At 58.9% G+C, this 25,417-nt stretch overlaps 4 protein-coding genes across 4 annotated transcripts in view; all 4 read right to left on the bottom strand.

The window, feature by feature from the left end:
* WDR49 (WD repeat domain 49) overlaps nucleotides 1–25,417 on the bottom strand; it is a 523,215-nt gene that overhangs the window by 186,755 nt on the left and 311,043 nt on the right.
* Nucleotides 6,828–10,648, bottom strand: LOC139045435 (ral guanine nucleotide dissociation stimulator-like). The gene is made up of 4 exons (XM_070511455.1): nucleotides 10,131–10,648; nucleotides 8,997–9,190; nucleotides 7,397–7,590; nucleotides 6,828–7,129 (listed from the first exon to the last, which is right to left on the bottom strand). Exons 1-4 carry the CDS (start codon nucleotides 10,224–10,226, stop codon nucleotides 6,966–6,968), a joined length of 648 nt encoding a protein of 215 aa, XP_070367556.1. The 5' UTR covers nucleotides 10,227–10,648; the 3' UTR covers nucleotides 6,828–6,965.
* LOC139045434 (ral guanine nucleotide dissociation stimulator-like) lies at nucleotides 13,101–16,921 on the bottom strand. Its single transcript, XM_070511454.1, has 4 exons — nucleotides 16,404–16,921; nucleotides 15,270–15,463; nucleotides 13,670–13,863; nucleotides 13,101–13,402 (listed from the first exon to the last, which is right to left on the bottom strand). Exons 1-4 carry the CDS (start codon nucleotides 16,497–16,499, stop codon nucleotides 13,239–13,241), a joined length of 648 nt encoding a protein of 215 aa, XP_070367555.1. The 5' UTR covers nucleotides 16,500–16,921; the 3' UTR covers nucleotides 13,101–13,238.
* Nucleotides 19,374–23,194, bottom strand: LOC139045433 (ral guanine nucleotide dissociation stimulator-like). Its single transcript, XM_070511453.1, has 4 exons — nucleotides 22,677–23,194; nucleotides 21,543–21,736; nucleotides 19,943–20,136; nucleotides 19,374–19,675 (listed from the first exon to the last, which is right to left on the bottom strand). Exons 1-4 carry the CDS (start codon nucleotides 22,770–22,772, stop codon nucleotides 19,512–19,514), a joined length of 648 nt encoding a protein of 215 aa, XP_070367554.1. The 5' UTR covers nucleotides 22,773–23,194; the 3' UTR covers nucleotides 19,374–19,511.

Below are 25,417 nucleotides of genomic sequence, written 5' to 3'. Positions count from 1 at the left end.
CGCTTCTTGTAAACGCCAGTGTTTCATACGCGATGAGAATATTTTTAAAATTTGCCCATTTTGAAAACGTTACCGTGGCCCATCCAGGAAAGCGAAAGATTTGAAAGGGGTCTCCCTGGCCCCGACATTTCCCTCGCTGTTTCCAGCTCTGGTGTCACACCTCCAATGGGTCCCCATCCCCAGGAAGTGAAAAGAGGGAATAGCGGGGCATCCTCTTTGAGACAGAATCTTTGATCTCCGGGGGATTTTTCTTCTTAATGAAAACCGCTATCTCAATTTCAAACATCCGGAGTCGCTCACCTCAGACCAGACCCAGCCAGGCACAGGAGGCCACCTCTGGAAGGCTGGCACTTCCATGCAAACTCCGGAGGAGGGAAACGCACGGAGTCCGACAGAAGGAAACTCAGTGGCTACCGGGGACTTGCGGTGGGAGGAAGGGAGACTGACTGCTTCCCAGGGACAGGGTTTCTCTTGGACAAAAATGGGCGGGTACTAGATGCGGATGACGTTGGTGTGACATTGTGAGTCTGCTTCACGCCACTTCAGCGAACAATTGAAAAGAACCCAAGAACTAAACTTTATTGAACTGACGAGATAAAATACAGGGAAAGGTTAAGTAAAGAAAAGCCGAAAACAAAACTTTAAAACCCACGCCATGGCTAGGGGAAGGCGAGGATTCTCTGGGGCTGCAGCTCAGGAGCTGAGGGTAGTGGCTGGGATGCTGCAAGTGCTTGCTGAAGGTCTTGAGCCGGCTGTGGCTCGGAAGATGCCTGTGCGGCTCTGAGCTGGGCTGGGCACGAGAGGGAGAGATGGTGCCGGATCTTCAGGGGCTTCCGCATCTTTCGGTGGAGCTGCAGCTGGAGATGGAAGAAGAGAAAACGCCACCAACATGACTGCCCGCCCAAGTCATTCCAAAGAAAGGGACCCTCTGCCGCCAATCAAGCAGTCTCAGTCCAAGCACCACGCCCCCGAAAGTCTTCCCAGACTCGAGTCCCTGGCAAGAGTGATCTGAGCCCGCCGCCCCTTGCTCCCAGCCGAACCCCAGCCTCTGGACACTCTGCTCCGGGGGGCGCAGCGCCATCCCCTCTGCACACGCCCACGTCACACACCCGAGTCCTCCTCACCCTCAGTCTTGGCCTCAGTGTGCTCAGGGTGCTCCAGCTGGGAAAGAAGAACGCGGGCGCGGTGCTCCAGCTCCGAGCCGGGCATATTGAGACCAATGTAGGCCAAGAGCAGTTCCAGGCTGGGAACATCTGGGGGCTGGATAAAATCCTCAGGGTACCATCGGAGCCAGGCGCCCAGAATGAAGGAGATGGCCCTGAGGACGGACAGGTGGGCAGCAGAGTCAGAGAAGGGTCCTTTCCTTGCACGCTGGCCTCCCGGGCATCCCTGTGCGGGCCTGGGCTCCTGGGCCTCCCGCTCCTGGCTGTCCAGGGGCCAGTCCTACTTGGCGGCCACCTCCAATCTGGCAGTCTTGGCAGAGGTAGGCCAGGGCACCAAGGAGGGGCTAGGAAAACGCCTTTGGAAGGGGGAGCCCTGTGCCGTGGTGGCGTCACCTCTCCTAGGCCTCAGGGAAGCCTGACACACTGCTTGGAGCATCTCTCTGCCCACTGCCCACTGGAACGTCAGCTGCGTGAGGGCAGCGAGCGGTGCAGTCTCCTCTTTGCATTGCCCTCCCTGGCACACAGGAGGTGCTCCCAGAACATCTGACCAGTGAGGGAACAACGGACATTGTCTCCCGCCCATGCTTCCCAGGGCCCTCCTCTTGCCTCCAACTTTCCCTCCTGGGCCTACGTGCTGCCTGATTCACCAGGTGTCCCATGAGGGTCATGCTCCCCTGCCCCGTATCTCGACCAGGGAGGGGCTTATGTGGCCCCGGAGCACTCCCTGAGCCCCCTGAGCAGGAGCTGAGCACCCGCTGGGGAGGTTCTAGCAGATGAGTGAGCGGGACGCTGCAGGCAACTGCCCTCCAAGTGTGGACGCTGGGCGCCCTCCTAGGGATTCCAAAGCCCACTCACTTTTTGAGTTGGTCTAGGGGTCCGCCGTCCTCATCGCCATAGGCAAGGACACAACCGTATCTAGAAGACACAGGAGGACGTCGCATGCACTGGACTGTGGATCAGGCCTGCGTGAGAAGCCTAGCGGCGCTGTCTGACTCCCAAGGAGAATGGAGCCCTGGAGGGCATGGCTGTCGCCTGCTCTGTGCACGGGATTCTGGTCAGTGCCTAGAAAACTTTCTGCACCTAGTGGGGCCCTCTGTGTGTGCGTGATGAAGGAAGGAGCTCCAACCGGCCCCTCCCTCCTGCTTGAGTGGGTCGGGGGCCTCGGCTCAGCCCAGGGATCGCTGCTCTGGCTTCACCCAGGTCAGAGACCTAGAAGAGCTCTCCCATCTCCTTTTCCAAAGGGAAGACAACAGCTCAGTGAAGGCCACGGGCACGCTGAGGGACGAGGCGGAGGCTTCGCCATAGGCAAGAGGAATATCCTCAATGAGCACAACCACAGCCCCTCCGCTCCAGTCGACCCTCCCAGAGGGTTAGGCTTCTCGAGAAGCCTTTGCAGGCAGCACCTGCTTGAGTGCCTACAATCTCCCCTGGAGGCTGATCCTCTCTTCAGCCCGCCTTGCAAGGAGCAAACCGAGGCTCGGGGAGGTGCCGTGACATCCCCAGCCTCACAGCTAGTAGGTGGCTGAATGCCCACAGTGCTGCGGAGGGGCACGGCACTCACCTTTGAAACAGCAGCTCCAGCACCTGTCGTGTGGTGGCAAAACCTCTATAAGTGCACAGGAAGCTGTGGACGTAGGCGGTGTCGCCCTCCAGGAAGGCGGGCACCAGGTGCTCCACTCGCTTCTGCCGCGTTCCAGCCTGGACGGTCCACACCAGGCGGGACGCTTTGCTCTTCGCTGGGGATGGATTTTCAGCCTGGGGTCAGACAGAGGGGCCGCTTGCCATCAGAGGCCGCACCGCGGGCCCCAGGAGTGCCGGGGACTGGAGGTCGGACCGAATGCCCAAGCCCGCGGTGACTTGTGGCCAGAAGTGGGCATCATTGCCCAGGGCAGGGAAGAATTCTCGGGATTCCAAGTAGGATGTGAGGTGCAGAAGGATTAAACCTCTTGGTCTCCTAGGTCTTTGGTGCTGGCAGAGGAGTGACAGCCCTTCCCTGGATGAAGAGCATCAACCCTGGGGTGGCTGACCAACTGCCCATTCTAGACAGGAGAACACAGAGGCTTTTCGTGGGCTGGGAGGGATGAGGACGGGAGGACAGGCAGGGTGATCAGGGCGGTGCTGTGGAAATGGCAACAGAAGGTGCGGGTTCAGTGAAGGGCTGAGTCACTGGGCTAATGGGTCTCCCTTCTGGAAAGTTGGGCGGCCTGCTGAGGCCCGATGCCCTGACCTCGAGAGGCCACGTGGACGTGTTCCTCTGGACGGCAAAGGCAGAGGACCAGAAAGAACACTGTGAGCCCCATGTCCTTTTGGGCAAAAAGCATGCCTATCCATCAGGATGCTGCGTCCGACTGGGAGAAGGTGGGGAAGGATTGCCAGGCCACATGGACACGTGAGGATGGGAGTTCAAACAGGAAAATCTCTACAGAACGCAAAAGGACTCTTGAACGCCCGTGAGCTGATGGGCTAGAAATGTCTCTGCTCTGCTGCACCTCTGTGGACAGGGCCGTCTCCTCTGGCCAAGACGGGGGCTGGGCCCGCAGGGGAAGGTCGGGGGAAGAGATGGGGATTCAGATTCCTTGGGGAGCAGGGCTCCAGGCAGGAGCCCCGGGGCTGTCTCAGGGCCTTCGAAGACCTGGGGTCCTCAGTGCTGTCTTGGGGCCCTGGGGCTTGGGTCTCCCCAGCACCCGCACTCACCCTGAGCCGGCCCTGGCCTCGCTTGGCAGCGTGGGGCACCTTCCCTTCCTGCAGGGTGGTGGAGTCGAGGGCGTCGTTGCTCAGCTGCTGGCCCATCTCCTGAGTGACGCTCTGGAAAGACAGTGCCCGGCAGCCAGGCGGCAAGCCTCAGAGACCCGACTGGCTGTCTTGGCTGGCTCTCACACCTCTGTGACTCTCTCCACTCTGGACACACATACCCCGCCCCACGGTCCACACAGACCTCCAGCGAGGAGGGAAACACACGGCAGCCTGAGGGCCTGGAATGAGGAGGCAGCTTAGGGGTCCCCTTTCAGTCCCGCCAGCCCTGTCCTGGCTTGGGAACGTGACGGGAAAAGCAGGTTACTGTCAGCCCACCAACCTTCTGCGGCCAAGGGCAGATCCTGCCCACATGTCCCTCTGGCCCCCACACTCACGAGGAGACGGGATGAGGGCTGCCCTGGGAGGGCTCGGGGAGCTGGTCTGGCCTCGATTGGGCTGCTCTAGGCTTCCTCATGTTACCTGAGAGGACCTCCTGCCAAAGGTCCAGCGGTGGGGGGCGTGGGAGCTGAGCCAGCGTCCACAACGTCTCAAAAGGTTCTCCCTCCGGGCTTTCTGGGAACCAGAGCCCTGGTCAGGCGGGAGAAAGCAGGAGAACATGGTTCTCTATCAAGAGTCTCCAGCCACGTGAGCTGGCTTTGCGCACGTGGCTGCCTAGTTGCGGGGGTTCCAAGTCTGTTGGGGTCTGTTGTCAAGGAAGTGACCTCATTTCCTGCAGTGCCCTTACCTGAGTGCCCCCCTCAGATACCACCCATGCAAACAGTCCTCTGGCCATGGCCTTGCTCACCCCCCTTCTCCATGCGACGTCGTACGCGTACCCAGGAACACCAACACACCCGTCTCACAGGCTCCCTAGAGGGTCTGGGTGCGGCCGAGGTCCCAGCTTTGAGACTGACGCAGAAACAAGTCCTCTTCCTTACCTCTTCTGGATCCTGCATAAGCCGTTGTGTCTCTCAGGGCCTGTCGGCCTCCTGTCTGCACACTGGGGAGGACTGGAGCGTGGACTTGCTAGACATGTCCTCTGGCGTGTGTCCTACCTTAGAGGACAATACCTCTCAAACTGGAGGCGTGTGTCACCTGCAGGCAATGCCTCCCACCTCGTGTTTCTTCCTCTTGCCACTTGCCCTGTGTCTGCTTCTCTTCGGATCCCACCCTAGAGTCCATCCTTGCATCCAAGGTCAATGTGTGTGTGTGTGTGTGTTTGTGTGTGTGTGCATGCGCGTGTGTGCGTGTGTGTGTGTTTGTGTGCGTCCGCGTGTTGTGTGCTCAGGTTGTGGAGGCCAAGAAGAAAACAGCTCCCACAAAAGGGAGGGATTGGCAAGAGCTTCTCAAGATCTCATGGTTCCTAGTTTCAGAAGCCAAGCCTCCGCGTGGGGTCCCAGTCTTGCCCTAGAAGGTCAGAACACACACTTACCCACGGGACTCACCCTGTCGAGGGCCATTCCATACCCCTCTAGGGGCCTCAGTTTCCCAATGTTCCAGTGAGAGATTCAATTCAGGACTGCATAGGCCTGAGCTCAGCAGAAAAGTGGCCGCCACTGCCTCCACCGTGGGTGTGATGTGGGCAGGGCTACAATCAAGGGTGCCCCGGACCTGGGCTCCTCCTCAAACAAGAACTGACCAAATGCCCGTGTACACTGCCGAATACTCCCCCTCACCCCCATGCCATCTCCAGATCTGTAGGCACTTCCACCAACACAGCCTTCTCCAGAGGCCCCTGGGAATGCCTGTGTGCAGCCAGAGCCCCAGCCTTGAGGACGCAGAGCTGGCTTCCTCCCTGGCGCCGCCTTCTTCCTCATCTGGGATTCTGGGCAAGGCATTGAAGTGCTGGGGTCTTCTCCTTCTCCCGTCACTGGCCACCTGGGATCAGGACTTCCTGGTCTAGACCTCCTGCTGTAATCCCCTCCTCTTGAGTGTGGACTGACTTGAGCGATTCCACAGAGGACGGCAAAGCGATGCCGTGTCACTACTGAGATTTGGATGTGGTCAGTGGTCCCTGAGAACGCGCAAGGGGATAGGTGTGACTACTCACAGCCCGCTCTGGGGCATCAGGTACCAGGAAGGAACAGCCCCAGGCTCCTTCCCGCACCACACCCTCACACACCCACACACCCACACCGCCCTCACACACACACACACACACTCACACACACACACACACACACACACACGCCCCCGCACCGGAGCTCAATGAAGAGCTCTGCAAAGCTGGCCACCCCTTGTTCTGGGCAGTTGTTTCTTGGTAGAACGAGGGCATCGTTTCTTATGACTCATCTTTAAGTCATTCTTTTACCAAATTAACATTAGTCATCTATCTCAAACGTTAAAACTTTGGGGAATATATTTTACTCCACGATACGCTTCTTGTAAACGCCAGTGTTTCATACGCGATGAGAATATTTTTAAAATTTGCCCATTTTGAAAACATTACCGTGGCCCATCCAGGAAAGCGAAAGATTTGAAAGGGGTCTCCCTGGCCCCGACATTTCCCTCGCTGTTTCCAGCTCTGGTGTCACACCTCCAATGGGTCCCCATCCCCAGGAAGTGAAAAGAGGGAATAGCGGGGCATCCTCTTTGAGACAGAATCTTTGATCTCCGGGGGATTTTTCTTCTTAATGAAAACCGCTATCTCAATTTCAAACATCCGGAGTCGCTCACCTCAGACCAGACCCAGCCAGGCACAGGAGGCCACCTCTGGAAGGCTGGCACTTCCATGCAAACTCCGGAGGAGGGAAACGCACGGAGTCCGACAGAAGGAAACTCAGTGGCTACCGGGGACTTGCGGTGGGAGGAAGGGAGACTGACTGCTTCCCAGGGACAGGGTTTCTCTTGGACAAAAATGGGCGGGTACTAGATGCGGATGACGTTGGTGTGACATTGTGAGTCTGCTTCACGCCACTTCAGCGAACAATTGAAAAGAACCCAAGAACTAAACTTTATTGAACTGACGAGATAAAATACAGGGAAAGGTTAAGTAAAGAAAAGCCGAAAACAAAACTTTAAAACCCACGCCATGGCTAGGGGAAGGCGAGGATTCTCTGGGGCTGCAGCTCAGGAGCTGAGGGTAGTGGCTGGGATGCTGCAAGTGCTTGCTGAAGGTCTTGAGCCGGCTGTGGCTCGGAAGATGCCTGTGCGGCTCTGAGCTGGGCTGGGCACGAGAGGGAGAGATGGTGCCGGATCTTCAGGGGCTTCCGCATCTTTCGGTGGAGCTGCAGCTGGAGATGGAAGAAGAGAAAACGCCACCAACATGACTGCCCGCCCAAGTCATTCCAAAGAAAGGGACCCTCTGCCGCCAATCAAGCAGTCTCAGTCCAAGCACCACGCCCCCGAAAGTCTTCCCAGACTCGAGTCCCTGGCAAGAGTGATCTGAGCCCGCCGCCCCTTGCTCCCAGCCGAACCCCAGCCTCTGGACACTCTGCTCCGGGGGGCGCAGCGCCATCCCCTCTGCACACGCCCACGTCACACACCCGAGTCCTCCTCACCCTCAGTCTTGGCCTCAGTGTGCTCAGGGTGCTCCAGCTGGGAAAGAAGAACGCGGGCGCGGTGCTCCAGCTCCGAGCCGGGCATATTGAGACCAATGTAGGCCAAGAGCAGTTCCAGGCTGGGAACATCTGGGGGCTGGATAAAATCCTCAGGGTACCATCGGAGCCAGGCGCCCAGAATGAAGGAGATGGCCCTGAGGACGGACAGGTGGGCAGCAGAGTCAGAGAAGGGTCCTTTCCTTGCACGCTGGCCTCCCGGGCATCCCTGTGCGGGCCTGGGCTCCTGGGCCTCCCGCTCCTGGCTGTCCAGGGGCCAGTCCTACTTGGCGGCCACCTCCAATCTGGCAGTCTTGGCAGAGGTAGGCCAGGGCACCAAGGAGGGGCTAGGAAAACGCCTTTGGAAGGGGGAGCCCTGTGCCGTGGTGGCGTCACCTCTCCTAGGCCTCAGGGAAGCCTGACACACTGCTTGGAGCATCTCTCTGCCCACTGCCCACTGGAACGTCAGCTGCGTGAGGGCAGCGAGCGGTGCAGTCTCCTCTTTGCATTGCCCTCCCTGGCACACAGGAGGTGCTCCCAGAACATCTGACCAGTGAGGGAACAACGGACATTGTCTCCCGCCCATGCTTCCCAGGGCCCTCCTCTTGCCTCCAACTTTCCCTCCTGGGCCTACGTGCTGCCTGATTCGCCAGGTGTCCCATGAGGGTCATGCTCCCCTGCCCCGTATCTCGACCAGGGAGGGGCTTATGTGGCCCCGGAGCACTCCCTGAGCCCCCTGAGCAGGAGCTGAGCACCCGCTGGGGAGGTTCTAGCAGATGAGTGAGCGGGACGCTGCAGGCAACTGCCCTCCAAGTGTGGACGCTGGGCGCCCTCCTAGGGATTCCAAAGCCCACTCACTTTTTGAGTTGGTCTAGGGGTCCGCCGTCCTCATCGCCATAGGCAAGGACACAACCGTATCTAGAAGACACAGGAGGACGTCGCATGCACTGGACTGTGGATCAGGCCTGCGTGAGAAGCCTAGCGGCGCTGGCTGACTCCCAAGGAGAATGGAGCCCTGGAGGGCATGGCTGTCGCCTGCTCTGTGCACGGGATTCTGGTCAGTGCCTAGAAAACTTTCTGCACCTAGTGGGGCCCTCTGTGTGTGCGTGATGAAGGAAGGAGCTCCAACCGGCCCCTCCCTCCTGCTTGAGTGGGTCGGGGGCCTCGGCTCAGCCCAGGGATCGCTGCTCTGGCTTCACCCAGGTCAGAGACCTAGAAGAGCTCTCCCATCTCCTTTTCCAAAGGGAAGACAACAGCTCAGTGAAGGCCACGGGCACGCTGAGGGACGAGGCGGAGGCTTCGCCATAGGCAAGAGGAATATCCTCAATGAGCACAACCACAGCCCCTCCGCTCCAGTCGACCCTCCCAGAGGGTTAGGCTTCTCGAGAAGCCTTTGCAGGCAGCACCTGCTTGAGTGCCTACAATCTCCCCTGGAGGCTGATCCTCTCTTCAGCCCGCCTTGCAAGGAGCAAACCGAGGCTCGGGGAGGTGCCGTGACATCCCCAGCCTCACAGCTAGTAGGTGGCTGAATGCCCACAGTGCTGCGGAGGGGCACGGCACTCACCTTTGAAACAGCAGCTCCAGCACCTGTCGTGTGGTGGCAAAACCTCTATAAGTGCACAGGAAGCTGTGGACGTAGGCGGTGTCGCCCTCCAGGAAGGCGGGCACCAGGTGCTCCACTCGCTTCTGCCGCGTTCCAGCCTGGACGGTCCACACCAGGCGGGACGCTTTGCTCTTCGCTCGGGATGGATTTTCAGCCTGGGGTCAGACAGAGGGGCCGCTTGCCATCAGAGGCCGCACCGCGGGCCCCAGGAGTGCCGGGGACTGGAGGTCGGACCGAATGCCCAAGCCCGCGGTGACTTGTGGCCAGAAGTGGGCATCATTGCCCAGGGCAGGGAAGAATTCTCGGGATTCCAAGTAGGATGTGAGGTGCAGAAGGATTAAACCTCTTGGTCTCCTAGGTCTTTGGTGCTGGCAGAGGAGTGACAGCCCTTCCCTGGATGAAGAGCATCAACCCTGGGGTGGCTGACCAACTGCCCATTCTAGACAGGAGAACACAGAGGCTTTTCGTGGGCTGGGAGGGATGAGGACGGGAGGACAGGCAGGGTGATCAGGGCGGTGCTGTGGAAATGGCAACAGAAGGTGCGGGTTCAGTGAAGGGCTGAGTCACTGGGCTAATGGGTCTCCCTTCTGGAAAGTTGGGCGGCCTGCTGAGGCCCGATGCCCTGACCTCGAGAGGCCACGTGGACGTGTTCCTCTGGACGGCAAAGGCAGAGGACCAGAAAGAACACTGTGAGCCCCATGTCCTTTTGGGCAAAAAGCATGCCTATCCATCAGGATGCTGCGTCCGACTGGGAGAAGGTGGGGAAGGATTGCCAGGCCACATGGACACGTGAGGATGGGAGTTCAAACAGGAAAAATCTCTACAGAACGCAAAAGGACTCTTGAACGCCCGTGAGCTGATGGGCTAGAAATGTCTCTGCTCTGCTGCACCTCTGTGGACAGGGCCGTCTCCTCTGGCCAAGACGGGGGCTGGGCCCGCAGGGGAAGGTCGGGGGAAGAGATGGGGATTCAGATTCCTTGGGGAGCAGGGCTCCAGGCAGGAGCCCCGGGGCTGTCTCAGGGCCTTCGAAGACCTGGGGTCCTCAGTGCTGTCTTGGGGCCCTGGGGCTTGGGTCTCCCCAGCACCCGCACTCACCCTGAGCCGGCCCTGGCCTCGCTTGGCAGCGTGGGGCACCTTCCCTTCCTGCAGGGTGGTGGAGTCGAGGGCGTCGTTGCTCAGCTGCTGGCCCATCTCCTGAGTGACGCTCTGGAAAGACAGTGCCCGGCAGCCAGGCGGCAAGCCTCAGAGACCCGACTGGCTGTCTTGGCTGGCTCTCACACCTCTGTGACTCTCTCCACTCTGGACACACATACCCCGCCCCACGGTCCACACAGACCTCCAGCGAGGAGGGAAACACACGGCAGCCTGAGGGCCTGGAATGAGGAGGCAGCTTAGGGGTCCCCTTTCAGTCCCGCCAGCCCTGTCCTGGCTTGGGAACGTGACGGGAAAAGCAGGTTACTGCCAGCCCACCAACCTTCTGCGGCCAAGGGCAGATCCTGCCCACATGTCCCTCTGGCCCCCACACTCACGAGGAGACGGGATGAGGGCTGCCCTGGGAGGGCTCGGGGAGCTGGTCTGGCCTCGATTGGGCTGCTCTAGGCTTCCTCATGTTACCTGAGAGGACCTCCTGCCAAAGGTCCAGCGGTGGGGGGCGTGGGAGCTGAGCCAGCGTCCACAACGTCTCAAAAGGTTCTCCCTCCGGGCTTTCTGGGAACCAGAGCCCTGGTCAGGCGGGAGAAAGCAGGAGAACATGGTTCTCTATCAAGAGTCTCCAGCCAAGTGAGCTGGCTTTGCGCACGTGGCTGCCTAGTTGCGGGGGTTCCAAGTCTGTTGGGGTCTGTTGTCAAGGAAGTGACCTCATTTCCTGCAGTGCCCTTACCTGAGTGCCCCCCTCAGATACCACCCATGCAAACAGTCCTCTGGCCATGGCCTTGCTCACCCCCCTTCTCCATGCGACGTCGTACGCGTACCCAGGAACACCAACACACCCGTCTCACAGGCTCCCTAGAGGGTCTGGGTGCGGCCGAGGTCCCAGCTTTGAGACTGACGCAGAAACAAGTCCTCTTCCTTACCTCTTCTGGATCCTGCATAAGCCGTTGTGTCTCTCAGGGCCTGTCGGCCTCCTGTCTGCACACTGGGGAGGACTGGAGCGTGGACTTGCTAGACATGTCCTCTGGCGTGTGTCCTACCTTAGAGGACAATACCTCTCAAACTGGAGGCGTGTGTCACCTGCAGGCAATGCCTCCCACCTCGTGTTTCTTCCTCTTGCCACTTGCCCTGTGTCTGCTTCTCTTCGGATCCCACCCTAGAGTCCATCCTTGCATCCAAGGTCAATGTGTGTGTGTGTGTGTGTGTGTGTGTGTGTGCATGCGCGTGTGTGCGTGTGTGTGTGTTTGTGTGCGTCCGCGTGTTGTGTGCTCAGGTTGTGGAGGCCAAGAAGAAAACAGCTCCCACAAAAGGGAGGGATTGGCAAGAGCTTCTCAAGATCTCATGGTTCCTAGTTTCAGAAGCCAAGCCTCCGCGTGGGGTCCCAGTCTTGCCCTAGAAGGTCAGAACACACACTTACCCACGGGACTCACCCTGTCGAGGGCCATTCCATACCCCTCTAGGGGCCTCAGTTTCCCAATGTTCCAGTGAGAGATTCAATTCAGGACTGCATAGGCCTGAGCTCAGCAGAAAAGTGGCCGCCACTGCCTCCACCGTGGGTGTGATGTGGGCAGGGCTACAATCAAGGGTGCCCCGGACCTGGGCTCCTCCTCAAACAAGAACTGACCAAATGCCCGTGTACACTGCCGAATACTCCCCCTCACCCCCATGCCATCTCCAGATCTGTAGGCACTTCCACCAACACAGCCTTCTCCAGAGGCCCCTGGGAATGCCTGTGTGCAGCCAGAGCCCCAGCCTTGAGGACGCAGAGCTGGCTTCCTCCCTGGCGCCGCCTTCTTCCTCATCTGGGATTCTGGGCAAGGCATTGAAGTGCTGGGGTCTTCTCCTTCTCCCGTCACTGGCCACCTGGGATCAGGACTTCCTGGTCTAGACCTCCTGCTGTAATCCCCTCCTCTTGAGTGTGGACTGACTTGAGCGATTCCACAGAGGACGGCAAAGCGATGCCGTGTCACTACTGAGATTTGGATGTGGTCAGTGGTCCCTGAGAACGCGCAAGGGGATAGGTGTGACTACTCACAGCCCGCTCTGGGGCATCAGGTACCAGGAAGGAACAGCCCCAGGCTCCTTCCCGCACCACACCCTCACACACCCACACACCCACACCGCCCTCACACACACACACACACACTCACACACACACACACACACACACACACGCCCCCGCACCGGAGCTCAATGAAGAGCTCTGCAAAGCTGGCCACCCCTTGTTCTGGGCAGTTGTTTCTTGGTAGAACGAGGGCATCGTTTCTTATGACTCATCTTTAAGTCATTCTTTTACCAAATTAACATTAGTCATCTATCTCAAACGTTAAAACTTTGGGGAATATATTTTACTCCACGATACGCTTCTTGTAAACGCCAGTGTTTCATACGCGATGAGAATATTTTTAAAATTTGCCCATTTTGAAAACATTACCGTGGCCCATCCAGGAAAGCGAAAGATTTGAAAGGGGTCTCCCTGGCCCCGACATTTCCCTCGCTGTTTCCAGCTCTGGTGTCACACCTCCAATGGGTCCCCATCCCCAGGAAGTGAAAAGAGGGAATAGCGGGGCATCCTCTTTGAGACAGAATCTTTGATCTCCGGGGGATTTTTCTTCTTAATGAAAACCGCTATCTCAATTTCAAACATCCGGAGTCGCTCACCTCAGACCAGACCCAGCCAGGCACAGGAGGCCACCTCTGGAAGGCTGGCACTTCCATGCAAACTCCGGAGGAGGGAAACGCACGGAGTCCGACAGAAGGAAACTCAGTGGCTACCGGGGACTTGCGGTGGGAGGAAGGGAGACTGACTGCTTCCCAGGGACAGGGTTTCTCTTGGACAAAAATGGGCGGGTACTAGATGCGGATGACGTTGGTGTGACATTGTGAGTCTGCTTCACGCCACTTCAGCGAACAATTGAAAAGAACCCAAGAACTAAACTTTATTGAACTGACGAGATAAAATACAGGGAAAGGTTAAGTAAAGAAAAGCCGAAAACAAAACTTTAAAACCCACGCCATGGCTAGGGGAAGGCGAGGATTCTCTGGGGCTGCAGCTCAGGAGCTGAGGGTAGTGGCTGGGATGCTGCAAGTGCTTGCTGAAGGTCTTGAGCCGGCTGTGGCTCGGAAGATGCCTGTGCGGCTCTGAGCTGGGCTGGGCACGAGAGGGAGAGATGGTGCCGGATCTTCAGGGGCTTCCGCATCTTTCGGTGGAGCTGCAGCTGGAGATGGAAGAAGAGAAAACGCCACCAACATGACTGCCCGCCCAAGTCATTCCAAAGAAAGGGACCCTCTGCCGCCAATCAAGCAGTCTCAGTCCAAGCACCACGCCCCCGAAAGTCTTCCCAGACTCGAGTCCCTGGCAAGAGTGATCTGAGCCCGCCGCCCCTTGCTCCCAGCCGAACCCCAGCCTCTGGACACTCTGCTCCGGGGGGCGCAGCGCCATCCCCTCTGCACACGCCCACGTCACACACCCGAGTCCTCCTCACCCTCAGTCTTGGCCTCAGTGTGCTCAGGGTGCTCCAGCTGGGAAAGAAGAACGCGGGCGCGGTGCTCCAGCTCCGAGCCGGGCATATTGAGACCAATGTAGGCCAAGAGCAGTTCCAGGCTGGGAACATCTGGGGGCTGGATAAAATCCTCAGGGTACCATCGGAGCCAGGCGCCCAGAATGAAGGAGATGGCCCTGAGGACGGACAGGTGGGCAGCAGAGTCAGAGAAGGGTCCTTTCCTTGCACGCTGGCCTCCCGGGCATCCCTGTGCGGGCCTGGGCTCCTGGGCCTCCCGCTCCTGGCTGTCCAGGGGCCAGTCCTACTTGGCGGCCACCTCCAATCTGGCAGTCTTGGCAGAGGTAGGCCAGGGCACCAAGGAGGGGCTAGGAAAACGCCTTTGGAAGGGGGAGCCCTGTGCCGTGGTGGCGTCACCTCTCCTAGGCCTCAGGGAAGCCTGACACACTGCTTGGAGCATCTCTCTGCCCACTGCCCACTGGAACGTCAGCTGCGTGAGGGCAGCGAGCGGTGCAGTCTCCTCTTTGCATTGCCCTCCCTGGCACACAGGAGGTGCTCCCAGAACATCTGACCAGTGAGGGAACAACGGACATTGTCTCCCGCCCATGCTTCCCAGGGCCCTCCTCTTGCCTCCAACTTTCCCTCCTGGGCCTACGTGCTGCCTGATTCGCCAGGTGTCCCATGAGGGTCATGCTCCCCTGCCCCGTATCTCGACCAGGGAGGGGCTTATGTGGCCCCGGAGCACTCCCTGAGCCCCCTGAGCAGGAGCTGAGCACCCGCTGGGGAGGTTCTAGCAGATGAGTGAGCGGGACGCTGCAGGCAACTGCCCTCCAAGTGTGGACGCTGGGCGCCCTCCTAGGGATTCCAAAGCCCACTCACTTTTTGAGTTGGTCTAGGGGTCCGCCGTCCTCATCGCCATAGGCAAGGACACAACCGTATCTAGAAGACACAGGAGGACGTCGCATGCACTGGACTGTGGATCAGGCCTGCGTGAGAAGCCTAGCGGCGCTGGCTGACTCCCAAGGAGAATGGAGCCCTGGAGGGCATGGCTGTCGCCTGCTCTGTGCACGGGATTCTGGTCAGTGCCTAGAAAACTTTCTGCACCTAGTGGGGACCTCTGTGTGTGCGTGATGAAGGAAGGAGCTCCAACCGGCCCCTCCCTCCTGCTTGAGTGGGTCGGGGGCCTCGGCTCAGCCCAGGGATCGCTGCTCTGGCTTCACCCAGGTCAGAGACCTAGAAGAGCTCTCCCATCTCCTTTTCCAAAGGGAAGACAACAGCTCAGTGAAGGCCACGGGCACGCTGAGGGACGAGGCGGAGGCTTCGCCATAGGCAAGAGGAATATCCTCAATGAGCACAACCACAGCCCCTCCGCTCCAGTCGACCCTCCCAGAGGGTTAGGCTTCTCGAGAAGCCTTTGCAGGCAGCACCTGCTTGAGTCCCTACAATCTCCCCTGGAGGCTGATCCTCTCTTCAGCCCGCCTTGCAAGGAGCAAACCGAGGCTCGGGGAGGTGCCGTGACATCCCCAGCCTCACAGCTAGTAGGTGGCTGAATGCCCACAGTGCTGCGGAGGGGCACGGCACTCACCTTTGAAACAGCAGCTCCAGCACCTGTCGTGTGGTGGCAAAACCTCTATAAGTGCACAGGAAGCTGTGGACGTAGGCGGTGTCGCCCTCCAGGAAGGCGGGCACCAGGTGCTCCACTCGCTTCTGCCGCGTTCCAGCCTGGACGGTCCACACCAGGCGGGACGCTTTGCTCTTCGCTCGGGATGGATTTTCAGCCTGGGGTCAGACAGAGGGGCCGCTTGCCATCAGAGGCCGCACCGCGGGCCCCAGGAGTGCCGGGGACTGGAGGTCGGACCGAATGCCCAAGCCCGCGGTGACTTGTGGCCAGAAGTGGGCATCATTGCCCAGGGCAGGGAAGAATTCTCGGGATTCCAAGTAGGATGTGAGGTGCAGAAGGATTAAACCTCTTGGTCTCCTAGGTCTTTGGTGCTGGCAGAGGAGTGACAGCCCTTCCCTGGATGAAGAGCATCAACCCTGGGGTGGCTGACCAACTGCCCATTCTAGACAGGAGAACACAGAGGCTTTTCGTGGGCTGGGAGGGATGAGGACGGGAGGACAGGCAGGGTGATCAGGGCGGTGCTGTGGAAATGGCAACAGAAGGTGCGGGTTCAGTGAAGGGCTGAGTCACTGGGCTAATGGGTCTCCCTTCTGGAAAGTTGGGCGGCCTGCTGAGGCCCGATGCCCTGACCTCGAGAGGCCACGTGGACGTGTTCCTCTGGACGGCAAAGGCAGAGGACCAGAAAGAACACTGTGAGCCCCATGTCCTTTTGGGCAAAAAGCATGCCTATCCATCAGGATGCTGCGTCCGACTGGGAGAAGGTGGGGAAGGATTGCCAGGCCACATGGACACGTGAGGATGGGAGTTCAAACAGGAAAAATCTCTACAGAACGCAAAAGGACTCTTGAACGCCCGTGAGCTGATGGGCTAGAAATGTCTCTGCTCTGCTGCACCTCTGTGGACAGGGCCGTCTCCTCTGGCCAAGACGGGGGCTGGGCCCGCAGGGGAAGGTCGGGGGAAGAGATGGGGATTCAGATTCCTTGGGGAGCAGGGCTCCAGGCAGGAGCCCCGGGGCTGTCTCAGGGCCTTCGAAGACCTGGGGTCCTCAGTGCTGTCTTGGGGCCCTGGGGCTTGGGTCTCCCCAGCACCCGCACTCACCCTGAGCCGGCCCTGGCCTCGCTTGGCAGCGTGGGGCACCTTCCCTTCCTGCAGGGTGGTGGAGTCGAGGGCGTCGTTGCTCAGCTGCTGGCCCATCTCCTGAGTGACGCTCTGGAAAGACAGTGCCCGGCAGCCAGGCGGCAAGCCTCAGAGACCCGACTGGCTGTCTTGGCTGGCTCTCACACCTCTGTGACTCTCTCCACTCTGGACACACATACCCCGCCCCACGGTCCACACAGACCTCCAGCGAGGAGGGAAACACACGGCAGCCTGAGGGCCTGGAATGAGGAGGCAGCTTAGGGGTCCCCTTTCAGTCCCGCCAGCCCTGTCCTGGCTTGGGAACGTGACGGGAAAAGCAGGTTACTGCCAGCCCACCAACCTTCTGCGGCCAAGGGCAGATCCTGCCCACATGTCCCTCTGGCCCCCACACTCACGAGGAGACGGGATGAGGGCTGCCCTGGGAGGGCTCGGGGAGCTGGTCTGGCCTCGATTGGGCTGCTCTAGGCTTCCTCATGTTACCTGAGAGGACCTCCTGCCAAAGGTCCAGCGGTGGGGGGCGTGGGAGCTGAGCCAGCGTCCACAACGTCTCAAAAGGTTCTCCCTCCGGGCTTTCTGGGAACCAGAGCCCTGGTCAGGCGGGAGAAAGCAGGAGAACATGGTTCTCTATCAAGAGTCTCCAGCCAAGTGAGCTGGCTTTGCGCACGTGGCTGCCTAGTTGCGGGGGTTCCAAGTCTGTTGGGGTCTGTTGTCAAGGAAGTGACCTCATTTCCTGCAGTGCCCTTACCTGAGTGCCCCCCTCAGATACCACCCATGCAAACAGTCCTCTGGCCATGGCCTTGCTCACCCCCCTTCTCCATGCGACGTCGTACGCGTACCCAGGAACACCAACACACCCGTCTCACAGGCTCCCTAGAGGGTCTGGGTGCGGCCGAGGTCCCAGCTTTGAGACTGACGCAGAAACAAGTCCTCTTCCTTACCTCTTCTGGATCCTGCATAAGCCGTTGTGTCTCTCAGGGCCTGTCGGCCTCCTGTCTGCACACTGGGGAGGACTGGAGCGTGGACTTGCTAGACATGTCCTCTGGCGTGTGTCCTACCTTAGAGGACAATACCTCTCAAACTGGAGGCGTGTGTCACCTGCAGGCAATGCCTCCCACCTCGTGTTTCTTCCTCTTGCCACTTGCCCTGTGTCTGCTTCTCTTCGGATCCCACCCTAGAGTCCATCCTTGCATCCAAGGTCAATGTGTGTGTGTGTGTGTGTGTGTGTGTGTGTGCATGCGCGTGTGTGCGTGTGTGTGTGTTTGTGTGCGTCCGCGTGTTGTGTGCTCAGGTTGTGGAGGCCAAGAAGAAAACAGCTCCCACAAAAGGGAGGGATTGGCAAGAGCTTCTCAAGATCTCATGGTTCCTAGTTTCAGAAGCCAAGCCTCCGCGTGGGGTCCCAGTCTTGCCCTAGAAGGTCAGAACACACACTTACCCACGGGACTCACCCTGTCGAGGGCCATTCCATACCCCTCTAGGGGCCTCAGTTTCCCAATGTTCCAGTGAGAGATTCAATTCAGGACTGCATAGGCCTGAGCTCAGCAGAAAAGTGGCCGCCACTGCCTCCACCGTGGGTGTGATGTGGGCAGGGCTACAATCAAGGGTGCCCCGGACCTGGGCTCCTCCTCAAACAAGAACTGACCAAATGCCCGTGTACACTGCCGAATACTCCCCCTCACCCCCATGCCATCTCCAGATCTGTAGGCACTTCCACCAACACAGCCTTCTCCAGAGGCCCCTGGGAATGCCTGTGTGCAGCCAGAGCCCCAGCCTTGAGGACGCAGAGCTGGCTTCCTCCCTGGCGCCGCCTTCTTCCTCATCTGGGATTCTGGGCAAGGCATTGAAGTGCTGGGGTCTTCTCCTTCTCCCGTCACTGGCCACCTGGGATCAGGACTTCCTGGTCTAGACCTCCTGCTGTAATCCCCTCCTCTTGAGTGTGGACTGACTTGAGCGATTCCACAGAGGACGGCAAAGCGATGCCGTGTCACTACTGAGATTTGGATGTGGTCAGTGGTCCCTGAGAACGCGCAAGGGGATAGGTGTGACTACTCACAGCCCGCTCTGGGGCATCAGGTACCAGGAAGGAACAGCCCCAGGCTCCTTCCCGCACCACACCCTCACACACCCACACACCCACACCGCCCTCACACACACACACACACACTCACACACACACACACACACACACACACGCCCCCGCACCGGAGCTCAATGAAGAGCTCTGCAAAGCTGGCCACCCCTTGTTCTGGGCAGTTGTTTCTTGGTAGAACGAGGGCATCGTTTCTTATGACTCATCTTTAAGTCATTCTTTTACCAAATTAACATTAGTCATCTATCTCAAACGTTAAAACTTTGGGGAATATATTTTACTCCACGATACGCTTCTTGTAAACGCCAGTGTTTCATACGCGATGAGAATATTTTTAAAATTTGCCCATTTTGAAAACGTTACCGTGGCCCATCCAGGAAAGCGAAAGATTTGAAAGGGGTCTCCCTGGCCCCGACATTTCCCTCGCTGTTTCCAGCTCTGGTGTCACACCTCCAATGGGTCCCCATCCCCAGGAAGTGAAAAGAGGGAATAGCGGGGCATCCTCTTTGAGACAGAATCTTTGATCTCCGGGGGATTTTTCTTCTTAATGAAAACCGCTATCTCAATTTCAAACATCCGGAGTCGCTCACCTCAGACCAGACCCAGCCAGGCACAGGAGGCCACCTCTGGAAGGCTGGCACTTCCATGCAAACTCCGGAGGAGGGAAACGCACGGAGTCCGACAGAAGGAAACTCAGTGGCTACCGGGGACTTGCGGTGGGAGGAAGGGAGACTGACTGCTTCCCAGGGACAGGGTTTCTCTTGGACAAAAATGGGCGGGTACTAGATGCGGATGACGTTGGTGTGACATTGTGAGTCTGCTTCACGCCACTTCAGCGAACAATTGAAAAGAACCCAAGAACTAAACTTTATTGAACTGACGAGATAAAATACAGGGAAAGGTTAAGTAAAGAAAAGCCGAAAACAAAACTTTAAAACCCACGCCATGGCTAGGGGAAGGCGAGGATTCTCTGGGGCTGCAGCTCAGGAGCTGAGGGTAGTGGCTGGGATGCTGCAAGTGCTTGCTGAAGGTCTTGAGCCGGCTGTGGCTCGGAAGATGCCTGTGCGGCTCTGAGCTGGGCTGGGCACGAGAGGGAGAGATGGTGCCGGATCTTCAGGGGCTTCCGCATCTTTCGGTGGAGCTGCAGCTGGAGATGGAAGAAGAGAAAACGCCACCAACATGACTGCCCGCCCAAGTCATTCCAAAGAAAGGGACCCTCTGCCGCCAATCAAGCAGTCTCAGTCCAAGCACCACGCCCCCGAAAGTCTTCCCAGACTCGAGTCCCTGGCAAGAGTGATCTGAGCCCGCCGCCCCTTGCTCCCAGCCGAACCCCAGCCTCTGGACACTCTGCTCCGGGGGGCGCAGCGCCATCCCCTCTGCACACGCCCACGTCACACACCCGAGTCCTCCTCACCCTCAGTCTTGGCCTCAGTGTGCTCAGGGTGCTCCAGCTGGGAAAGAAGAACGCGGGCGCGGTGCTCCAGCTCCGAGCCGGGCATATTGAGACCAATGTAGGCCAAGAGCAGTTCCAGGCTGGGAACATCTGGGGGCTGGATAAAATCCTCAGGGTACCATCGGAGCCAGGCGCCCAGAATGAAGGAGATGGCCCTGAGGACGGACAGGTGGGCAGCAGAGTCAGAGAAGGGTCCTTTCCTTGCACGCTGGCCTCCCGGGCATCCCTGTGCGGGCCTGGGCTCCTGGGCCTCCCGCTCCTGGCTGTCCAGGGGCCAGTCCTACTTGGCGGCCACCTCCAATCTGGCAGTCTTGGCAGAGGTAGGCCAGGGCACCAAGGAGGGGCTAGGAAAACGCCTTTGGAAGGGGGAGCCCTGTGCCGTGGTGGCGTCACCTCTCCTAGGCCTCAGGGAAGCCTGACACACTGCTTGGAGCATCTCTCTGCCCACTGCCCACTGGAACGTCAGCTGCGTGAGGGCAGCGAGCGGTGCAGTCTCCTCTTTGCATTGCCCTCCCTGGCACACAGGAGGTGCTCCCAGAACATCTGACCAGTGAGGGAACAACGGACATTGTCTCCCGCCCATGCTTCCCAGGGCCCTCCTCTTGCCTCCAACTTTCCCTCCTGGGCCTACGTGCTGCCTGATTCGCCAGGTGTCCCATGAGGGTCATGCTCCCCTGCCCCGTATCTCGACCAGGGAGGGGCTTATGTGGCCCCGGAGCACTCCCTGAGCCCCCTGAGCAGGAGCTGAGCACCCGCTGGGGAGGTTCTAGCAGATGAGTGAGCGGGACGCTGCAGGCAACTGCCCTCCAAGTGTGGACGCTGGGCGCCCTCCTAGGGATTCCAAAGCCCACTCACTTTTTGAGTTGGTCTAGGGGTCCGCCGTCCTCATCGCCATAGGCAAGGACACAACCGTATCTAGAAGACACAGGAGGACGTCGCATGCACTGGACTGTGGATCAGGCCTGCGTGAGAAGCCTAGCGGCGCTGGCTGACTCCCAAGGAGAATGGAGCCCTGGAGGGCATGGCTGTCGCCTGCTCTGTGCACGGGATTCTGGTCAGTGCCTAGAAAACTTTCTGCACCTAGTGGGGACCTCTGTGTGTGCGTGATGAAGGAAGGAGCTCCAACCGGCCCCTCCCTCCTGCTTGAGTGGGTCGGGGGCCTCGGCTCAGCCCAGGGATCGCTGCTCTGGCTTCACCCAGGTCAGAGACCTAGAAGAGCTCTCCCATCTCCTTTTCCAAAGGGAAGACAACAGCTCAGTGAAGGCCACGGGCACGCTGAGGGACGAGGCGGAGGCTTCGCCATAGGCAAGAGGAATATCCTCAATGAGCACAACCACAGCCCCTCCGCTCCAGTCGACCCTCCCAGAGGGTTAGGCTTCTCGAGAAGCCTTTGCAGGCAGCACCTGCTTGAGTGCCTACAATCTCCCCTGGAGGCTGATCCTCTCTTCAGCCCGCCTTGCAAGGAGCAAACCGAGGCTCGGGGAGGTGCCGTGACATCCCCAGCCTCACAGCTAGTAGGTGGCTGAATGCCCACAGTGCTGCGGAGGGGCACGGCACTCACCTTTGAAACAGCAGCTCCAGCACCTGTCGTGTGGTGGCAAAACCTCTATAAGTGCACAGGAAGCTGTGGACGTAGGCGGTGTCGCCCTCCAGGAAGGCGGGCACCAGGTGCTCCACTCGCTTCTGCCGCGTTCCAGCCTGGACGGTCCACACCAGGCGGGACGCTTTGCTCTTCGCTCGGGATGGATTTTCAGCCTGGGGTCAGACAGAGGGGCCGCTTGCCATCAGAGGCCGCACCGCGGGCCCCAGGAGTGCCGGGGACTGGAGGTCGGACCGAATGCCCAAGCCCGCGGTGACTTGTGGCCAGAAGTGGGCATCATTGCCCAGGGCAGGGAAGAATTCTCGGGATTCCAAGTAGGATGTGAGGTGCAGAAGGATTAAACCTCTTGGTCTCCTAGGTCTTTGGTGCTGGCAGAGGAGTGACAGCCCTTCCCTGGATGAAGAGCATCAACCCTGGGGTGGCTGACCAACTGCCCATTCTAGACAGGAGAACACAGAGGCTTTTCGTGGGCTGGGAGGGATGAGGACGGGAGGACAGGCAGGGTGATCAGGGCGGTGCTGTGGAAATGGCAACAGAAGGTGCGGGTTCAGTGAAGGGCTGAGTCACTGGGCTAATGGGTCTCCCTTCTGGAAAGTTGGGCGGCCTGCTGAGGCCCGATGCCCTGACCTCGAGAGGCCACGTGGACGTGTTCCTCTGGACGGCAAAGGCAGAGGACCAGAAAGAACACTGTGAGCCCCATGTCCTTTTGGGCAAAAAGCATGCCTATCCATCAGGATGCTGCGTCCGACTGGGAGAAGGTGGGGAAGGATTGCCAGGCCACATGGACACGTGAGGATGGGAGTTCAAACAGGAAAAATCTCTACAGAACGCAAAAGGACTCTTGAACGCCCGTGAGCTGATGGGCTAGAAATGTCTCTGCTCTGCTGCACCTCTGTGGACAGGGCCGTCTCCTCTGGCCAAGACGGGGGCTGGGCCCGCAGGGGAAGGTCGGGGGAAGAGATGGGGATTCAGATTCCTTGGGGAGCAGGGCTCCAGGCAGGAGCCCCGGGGCTGTCTCAGGGCCTTCGAAGACCTGGGGTCCTCAGTGCTGTCTTGGGGCCCTGGGGCTTGGGTCTCCCCAGCACCCGCACTCACCCTGAGCCGGCCCTGGCCTCGCTTGGCAGCGTGGGGCACCTTCCCTTCCTGCAGGGTGGTGGAGTCGAGGGCGTCGTTGCTCAGCTGCTGGCCCATCTCCTGAGTGACGCTCTGGAAAGACAGTGCCCGGCAGCCAGGCGGCAAGCCTCAGAGACCCGACTGGCTGTCTTGGCTGGCTCTCACACCTCTGTGACTCTCTCCACTCTGGACACACATACCCCGCCCCACGGTCCACACAGACCTCCAGCGAGGAGGGAAACACACGGCAGCCTGAGGGCCTGGAATGAGGAGGCAGCTTAGGGGTCCCCTTTCAGTCCCGCCAGCCCTGTCCTGGCTTGGGAACGTGACGGGAAAAGCAGGTTACTGCCAGCCCACCAACCTTCTGCGGCCAAGGGCAGATCCTGCCCACATGTCCCTCTGGCCCCCACACTCACGAGGAGACGGGATGAGGGCTGCCCTGGGAGGGCTCGGGGAGCTGGTCTGGCCTCGATTGGGCTGCTCTAGGCTTCCTCATGTTACCTGAGAGGACCTCCTGCCAAAGGTCCAGCGGTGGGGGGCGTGGGAGCTGAGCCAGCGTCCACAACGTCTCAAAAGGTTCTCCCTCCGGGCTTTCTGGGAACCAGAGCCCTGGTCAGGCGGGAGAAAGCAGGAGAACATGGTTCTCTATCAAGAGTCTCCAGCCAAGTGAGCTGGCTTTGCGCACGTGGCTGCCTAGTTGCGGGGGTTCCAAGTCTGTTGGGGTCTGTTGTCAAGGAAGTGACCTCATTTCCTGCAGTGCCCTTACCTGAGTGCCCCCCTCAGATACCACCCATGCAAACAGTCCTCTGGCCATGGCCTTGCTCACCCCCCTTCTCCATGCGACGTCGTACGCGTACCCAGGAACACCAACACACCCGTCTCACAGGCTCCCTAGAGGGTCTGGGTGCGGCCGAGGTCCCAGCTTTGAGACTGACGCAGAAACAAGTCCTCTTCCTTACCTCTTCTGGATCCTGCATAAGCCGTTGTGTCTCTCAGGGCCTGTCGGCCTCCTGTCTGCACACTGGGGAGGACTGGAGCGTGGACTTGCTACACATGTCCTCTGGCGTGTGTCCTACCTTAGAGGACAATACCTCTCAAACTGGAGGCGTGTGTCACCTGCAGGCAATGCCTCCCACCTCGTGTTTCTTCCTCTTGCCACTTGCCCTGTGTCTGCTTCTCTTCGGATCCCACCCTAGAGTCCATCCTTGCATCCAAGGTCAATGTGTGTGTGTGTGTGTGTGTGTGTGTGCATGCGCGTGTGTGCGTGTGTGTGTGTTTGTGTGCGTCCGCGTGTTGTGTGCTCAGGTTGTGGAGGCCAAGAAGAAAACAGCTCCCACAAAAGGGAGGGATTGGCAAGAGCTTCTCAAGATCTCATGGTTCCTAGTTTCAGAAGCCAAGCCTCCGCGTGGGGTCCCAGTCTTGCCCTAGAAGGTCAGAGCACACACTTACCCACGGGACTCACCCTGTCGAGGGCCATTCCATACCCCTCTAGGGGCCTCAGTTTCCCAATGTTCCAGTGAGAGATTCAATTCAGGACTGCATAGGCCTGAGCTCAGCAGAAAAGTGGCCGCCACTGCCTCCACCGTGGGTGTGATGTGGGCAGGGCTACAATCAAGGGTGCCCCGGACCTGGGCTCCTCCTCAAACAAGAACTGACCAAATGCCCGTGTACACTGCCGAATACTCCCCCTCACCCCCATGCCATCTCCAGATCTGTAGGCACTTCCACCAACACAGCCTTCTCCAGAGGCCCCTGGGAATGCCTGTGTGCAGCCAGAGCCCCAGCCTTGAGGACGCAGAGCTGGCTTCCTCCCTGGCGCCGCCTTCTTCCTCATCTGGGATTCTGGGCAAGGCATTGAAGTGCTGGGGTCTTCTCCTTCTCCCGTCACTGGCCACCTGGGATCAGGACTTCCTGGTCTAGACCGCCTGCTGTAATCCCCTCCTCTTGAGTGTGGACTGACTTGAGCGATTCCACAGAGGACGGCAAAGCGATGCCGTGTCACTACTGAGATTTGGATGTGGTCAGTGGTCCCTGAGAACGCGCAAGGGGATAGGTGTGACTACTCACAGCCCACTCTGGGGCATCAGGTACCAGGAAGGAACAGCCCCAGGCTCCTTCCCGCACCACACCCTCAAACACCCACACACCCACACCGCCCTCACACACACACACACACACACACACACACACACTCACACACACACACACACACACACACACGCCCCCGCACCGGAGCTCAATGAAGAGCTCTGCAAAGCTGACCACCCCTTGTTCTGGGCAGTTGTTTCTTGGTAGAACGAGGGCATCGTTTCTTATGACTCATCTTTAAGTCATTCTTTTACCAAAGTAACATTAGTTATCTATCTCAAACGTTAAAACTTTGGGGAATATATTTTACTCCACGATACGCTTCTTGTAAACGCCAGTGTTTCATATGCGATGAGAATATTTTTAAAATTTGCCCATTTTGAAAACGTTACCGTGGCCCATCCAGGAAAGCGAAAGATTTGAAAGGGGTCTCCCTGGCCCCGACATTTCCCTCGCTGTTTCCAGCTCTGGTGTCACACCTCCAATGGGTCCCCATCCCCAGGAAGTGAAAAGAGGGAATAGCGGGGCATCCTCTTTGAGACAGAATCTTTGATCTCCGGGGGATTTTTCTTCTTAATGAAAACCGCTATCTCAATTTCAAACATCCGGAGTCGCTCACCTCAGACCAGACCCAG

This window comes from Equus asinus, chromosome 5 (assembly GCF_041296235.1).
Source record: "Equus asinus isolate D_3611 breed Donkey chromosome 5, EquAss-T2T_v2, whole genome shotgun sequence".
In the NCBI taxonomy this organism is placed as follows: Eukaryota; Metazoa; Chordata; class Mammalia; order Perissodactyla; family Equidae; genus Equus; species Equus asinus.
The sequence above is the reverse complement of the archived record's forward strand: the minus strand, read 5'-3'. Positions and strand labels throughout refer to the sequence as shown.